Here is a 6,421-nt window from a genome sequence, read left to right as displayed (position 1 = left end):
TATTGCCTCACTTCTAACGCTATATATTACTATTACTAAAGTGTTCAACTATATATAGTTGTCATTTGTAGTTGACTTGAATGCAGGATTTGCAAGCAACTAACTGGTATGGCATCTGGTAAATTTCTGATTTTGCAGTACTTTTTTCCTGAGCTTCGAATGTTTCAAGCTAATTAACTCAACTTTGTTTGGTGTTATCCAGGAAGAAATAGATCAACAAAAATGGGACCCGAAGAGCCTGAAGAGAACATCACTCACATGGATGCTTGGCTGTATAAGGCAGCAGCAGAAGGCAACGTTGAAGTATTCAATAATAACCAGGAGCTTCAACTTGAGTTGCTAAAGACCCCAAACCATGACAACGTGCTCCATCTTAACTTGGCAACCAAGGAGAATGTTCTCTGGCTTTTTAACAGATTTCACACAATATTCGAAGAATTCCCCGCAGAATATGTATTATTCCATCGGTGTTTGAGTATTTTCATTACTATGATAAAAAGAGAAAAGAGATCAGATTTTATCGGACAAATTCTCAGCAAGTGTCCGTCACTGCTACAACAAACGAATGCTAAAGGTCAAACTCCTTTGCACGTTGCAGCAAGGTATGGACATTCTGCTATTGTGAAACTTCTAATCAAGTCTTGTGCAAAAGCCAGAGATGGAGATTTAGAGAAGCTGGGAACGGATCAAGTAAATGCAGTGAGGGAGATGCTGAGGATTACGGATCAGGAATCCAACACGGCTTTACATGAAGCAGCAGGGTGTGGCAATGTCAAAGTGGTGAAAGCATTGTTGGAGTTTGAAGACCCTGATTTTCCGTATTCTGCCAACAAAAAACAGGAGACTCCACTTTACATAGCAGCTAGGAGGCGAGGATCTGGGCGCTTGTTGACTCTATTATTAGATAAATTCAGATCAGCAGCAGCTGATGGCGGCCCCCAGGGTAGAACAGCTTTGCATGCAGCAGCTATGGCTGGAGATGCAGGTATGTTGTTGAGTTAGTTCCTTTTTTTTTTTTTTTTAATTTTGAAATAAATAAACAGCAGGTCTATTGACATTTTTTTTTTTTGCTTGGATTTAGAGGCAGTAAAGGTAATATTAAAGAAGAAGGGGAATTTGACAAAGGAAAGAGATGAAGATGGACGCACCCCTCTTCATTATGCTGCACACTTTGGTTCTAGATTATCAGTTGTGGAAGAACTGTTAAAAAGGGATGTATCAGCTGCCTATATAGGTGATAAAAAGAGGGGGATGACACCCCTTCTTATGGCAGCCAGGCAAGGTAATGCTGGAATAATTTCGAAGATTCTCTCTTTATGTCCAGATTGTTGTGAAGAAGTGGACAATAAATGTTTGAATTTACTTCATTATCTGGCATTTAGAGGCTCTTCCACTCTATTTGGGCGTTCTTTTTTCAAGCTTGGTGGTATTAAGATTGCATATGGATCACTCAGAAATCTGATGGAGTTGGAAGGTGACTTTGGGATGACACCTCAAGAAGTTTATAATGCACTTCAAGATGAGAAACATCATCATAAACAGGTCATGTGTTTGCCCATATATATTGCATTTCCATGGCTATGGTTTTATTAATATTTAAGTTTTGAATTAACATATTTAATAAACTTACAATAAGACCTGCTAATGTGGGTGGCATTGCAGAAGCAAATCAAAAAATTGTTGGAAGAAATTGAGAATGATCAAGTGGCGGAGGAACCAGTTCATCGCTTTCTTTCACGAAATGTTTCTACAGAAAGCTCGGAGATGACAATAAATGCTCATTTAATAGTGGCAGCACTTATATATACCGTCGCATTCGCAGCAGCAATAACTGTTCCTGGTGGTTTGAATAGTGAAAAAGGGTCAGAGCAAGGCACTCCCCTTTTGATTGATAAGGCTGCCTTTAAAGTATTTTTTGGAACAAATTTATCGGCCTTTATTCTCTCTGTTTTTACCCTCACCATCCACTTCGGGATTCTGGATATTTTATTTTCAGGATTTAGTTTTTGGCATCAAACAGGATTTATTCGAACTGAGTTTGTTTCTTTGATCCTTGGCTATGCAACATTGGCGATGGTGGTTGCTTTCATTACAGGCAGTTTTGTGATCTTAAAACCAACCTACGGACTTCCCGATGTTCTTTTTCTCATTAGCCCTGCTGTTTTTTTCTTTGTTTTCATATTTACTATATACATACAATAATATTACTTTATCATCTATTGTAATCTTCTTCCAATTTTAGTATCAATATTATCTCTTTGAAGAAAGATTTCTTCAAATATTTTTTTGAGATATGTCTAACTTATCCATGTTAATCATCTCTATTTAATTGAAATTAATATAAAGCTATTAATTGATAAACATACAATTTCAGAAAAGGTAAAAGAAAAATCACAATTTGTTTAAAGTAAGAATTATTAAATATCAAAGAGTAATAAATATGTTGTAACTAATTTTCCGTTATGATTAAAATCCAATTTGACGAATCATTGAAAAATATGAGAATTTTAAGTTTAAGGAAAAACTTAAGGTTCTATTAAAAAATGGAAATTTGTCACCAATCTTTTTAATTAGGTGTGATCAGACACTTATAAAATCGCTTTTATTGTGAAGTTCATGAAAATGATTAAATGTCAGCTAATTAACAAAATTTGGTTTGGTGTTATTAAGTGAAAGCCTTGAGTAAAACAAGAATGTAACCATCGTTAATCGACATGAATTTCAAGAAAACCTAGCCTCCATTTATGGTTTGATTAATTCCACCCTTTGGCCAAGAAAATGGAAATAAAGATACAAAGTTGTTCAATTGAAGTAAATGCATCATTAGTCTATGCATGTATATATGTGATGTCCACTAAATTAATTAATAAATTGACTAAGTTAAATGCACCTATCAATTAATAGTATAGTTATGGCGACCACACATATCGTTCCCTCGAGGATTACAATTAGTAATAATTATCTGTAATAGCCCGATTTTCAGTGATGTCGGAAACAGTCCAAATCTGGCAAATGAGCTCAAAAATTTTATTATTTAATATTTACGAGCCAAATGAGGTATTTAAAAGATTTTTGAATTAATAAGTTTGTGGTTATAAGGATTTATTAGATTAATTAATTTAGAAAAAGAGGTATCGAGACCTCGGTATTATAAATTGAGCCGTAAATATTTTTATAAATATTTACGGAGTGTCAATAAGGTAGTATTAAAGTTTCATTAGAAAATTTTAACGTTTTGGTAGTCAATTAATTAAAAAGAACTAAATTGAAAAAGGTGCAAAATTTGCTCAAGTGATTAAATAGTCTAAATAATAAATAAAGGAAGACTAAAAGGGCAAATAGACTCATATGAATGGCATGAAAAAATCAAGGATTTTATGTGAAATAAGGGCAAAATTGTAAATTTCACCAAATTAAAGAGAAATAAATGGGAAATTGAAAAATCTTGACAAATTCATCATCATTTTCAGCTCAAAAACAGCCATAAGCTGATTTTTCATATTTTAGCTTAATGTAAGTTTAATTCTTACTTTTTCCTTAAAATTTTTATGTTTTTGGACTTTTACAACTAGGTCTAACTTACTATTTCATTAGTTTTTGATTTTGTTGAAAGTTTTGGAAGATATCATTGATAAGTTCATATGATTTTAGTTATCTATGAGTGCCAATACTTGTAGTTATGAGTTATTGTATGCCATTGAATTTGTGTTAGATACATGTTATATGCTAACTCACTATGTTTTGGAGAATTTTAATGTCATGGTAATCAAAGAAGCAAAGCATTTTAATGGCATCAGCTTTTTTACAATTAAAATGTCCACAAGCTAATGTGTATGAACTTGGGATGTGGAGTTCAGCTTATTGGGATGTGGAAACTAAATAGTAAAATGTTGAAATTGTCCCAGTTAATACCACATTACGGTTGGTTTCCATGTTACAATACGAAATCCGATGGGAAAATTGAATTGCTGTCTGCTAATCATTTTCATTTAGTTTGCTGTTTAAATAATGTTGCCTCACTCTTATAATCACCACTTTTTCTATTTTTATATGCCCTCTCTCTTTCCCCAAAGTGGCGTTCCACGTGTTCACTTACTCTATATAACACCTTAGGTTTAGTCTTTTAATTACTAAGGATGTGGGTGTTTACCCAGACCATGAGCTGAGTAGTGTTATTGATTTTGGATAAAGCATGTCGGCTACGTGCATCTTAATTGCCATAAACAAGGGATAAATGAGAGACATTGAGGCCCCAATGGAATGCTAAAAACAATTTGAAACAAGGTTGAGAGAAGTGGGGTTTGGTAAACGTCACATGCAAATGCAATTATTATTATTAACTTCAACATATTAGTATAAAAAAGGGGGACGAATGTGGGCTATGGGCCTAAAGTCAAAAAGGGGTTTTGTTATGAATCTAAATTAAAGCAACCTAAAAGCATTTCATAAGCTTATGATTAAGACAAATCTTGCTTTTAAATTTGTATTATTTGCATGGTCATGGCCTTATCCCTAGAGCTACACCTTTTGAAATGACAAGTGCTATTTTTAGATTGTCTGAACATTGAAGAGACAAAAGCTGTCATATAGTAATCTATCCTTCAATTATTGTCGCCTATTCCTCACTATTAACGGAATAACAGGATTCATTTATAATTCACCATTTTCCAACTTAATTAACAACTAAAAAGGTCAAATGTTCCATATTTCAATGGCATCAGGGAGATGGAATTCCTTGATCTAACATTTAAATTCCACAATTAGTTATAATTTTGATTTTCTTTTTATAAAAAAGACAGAAGCATGCAATAGATAGTAATATATAGCACTCTATTACGTAGGTGGATTAAAAAACATATTTTTTATCGATTGTGAAAGAGTTTAAACCGTACATAGACTCCGATAATGGATGTTGTCTTTATTATATCACAAACCTTAATTGTTGACTAAGTCGGCAAACATCCAAGCTAATCCGCTCTAACTTCCAATGTACCTTGACACTTGCCCAATAAAACCCTCCTCCCTCAATTGTGAAAATCATAACAAACACGGCCTTCAACGTTAAGTTTTCGATTATTAATTAATAGCTCTCAAAAAACAAGTAGGGGACTATGAATTGGATTTATACTAGTAAAAGATCGACAAACTATTACATGATCCAAAAAATCTCTAAGAGCAATTACTATATATCCCTACCGTAGTACCATCTTATTCTTGCCAACCAAACAAATATCACTACTACTCATTCCTGGCCAATCTATACTGGAGTTGCTATGACTAGATCATCTTTTTATAACCAAACTACCTTCTTTTTTCTACTACTTCTATTTTGAAATACCTCTATAGTTGTTGTAGACAATTTTTGAACCTCATTCCTTGTTTATAAAGATCAAGTTTCGCACCTTTAAATATCACCTCATTCCGCATTTCCATATCAACCACATAGTCTTCGCACCGATACTATATATACAAGTTGCATCGTCTACCCCTTTCCATTGTTTTCAGCTTAACATCCAATTCTTTACATTGCCTACGTTTATACTTCCCATTCTAATGCCTAAACCCAGTCCAAACTATACAGCGTGCGAACAAACCTTTAATGAATAAGTGATTCACATCCTCGTCCTTCTGCTTACATAGTTGACAAATAAGTTTTACATTTTGTAAGAGGTGCTAAAGAAAAATCACAATTTCATAAGGAATATCACGATTCCACAACCACTTCCAATCAAAGTGAAGTGTAGTTTCTATGCCTTCATATGAATTCATAAGGAATATCACGATTCCACAACCACTTCCAATCAAAGTTAAGTATAGTTTCTATGCCTTCATATGAATTCATAAGGAATTTAGGGTTTAAGGAAGTTGTCTAAGCTTGTATACGCTGACTTCATATGAATTCATAAGGAATATCAATGAATGCGTTCAAATGAATTCATCTTTCCCTTCACTAGGAGAGTACTTAGTTCCTTACCCTAACCATTCTAAGCACTTTGATTGATACACTTTGGGACTTTAACATAAGACAATCAATACAAAGGTAGAGATGCAAATTGGGAGTATACCATTGTAACAACCTGACATTAGTCAAAGTCAGAAAATACGGTTTCAAAACTCTATTTCCGTAAACTGAGTCCAAAAAGACAAAATAAGAATATTTATGGAGTTTATAGAAAATATATTAAAGATCGGTTAAGTAATTTAACCGAGAAACTCATTAATTAAAGCTCAGGTGTTAAATTGCAATCGCTATTGAATTTTAAATTGAAAATGCTTGAAGACCAAATTAACAATTAGTCAAAGGACCAAATGGTTATTTAACCATTAATTTGAAAAGAGTTTTAATTAATGTATTTTAATTAAGTTTTGGAAACCTATTTGCTTGTATGAATCGTCGAGTAGGTATTAAAACAAAATCATA

General features: G+C 33.3%; 1 protein-coding gene across 1 annotated transcript; it reads left to right on the top strand.

Moving 5' to 3' along the window:
• The first annotated feature begins 211 nt into the window (after window positions 1-211).
• Window positions 212-2,281, top strand: LOC105779349 (ankyrin repeat-containing protein At5g02620). Its single transcript, XM_052629861.1, has 3 exons — window positions 212-985; window positions 1,082-1,583; window positions 1,638-2,281. Exons 1-3 carry the CDS (start codon window positions 223-225, stop codon window positions 2,200-2,202), a joined length of 1,830 nt encoding a protein of 609 aa, XP_052485821.1. The 5' UTR covers window positions 212-222; the 3' UTR covers window positions 2,203-2,281.
• Window positions 2,282-6,421: the final 4,140 nt, after the last annotated feature.

This window comes from Gossypium raimondii, chromosome 4, assembly GCF_025698545.1.
Source record: "Gossypium raimondii isolate GPD5lz chromosome 4, ASM2569854v1, whole genome shotgun sequence".
Lineage (NCBI taxonomy): Eukaryota > Viridiplantae > Streptophyta > Magnoliopsida > Malvales > Malvaceae > Gossypium > Gossypium raimondii.
The sequence above is the reverse complement of the archived record's forward strand: the minus strand, read 5'-3'. Positions and strand labels throughout refer to the sequence as shown.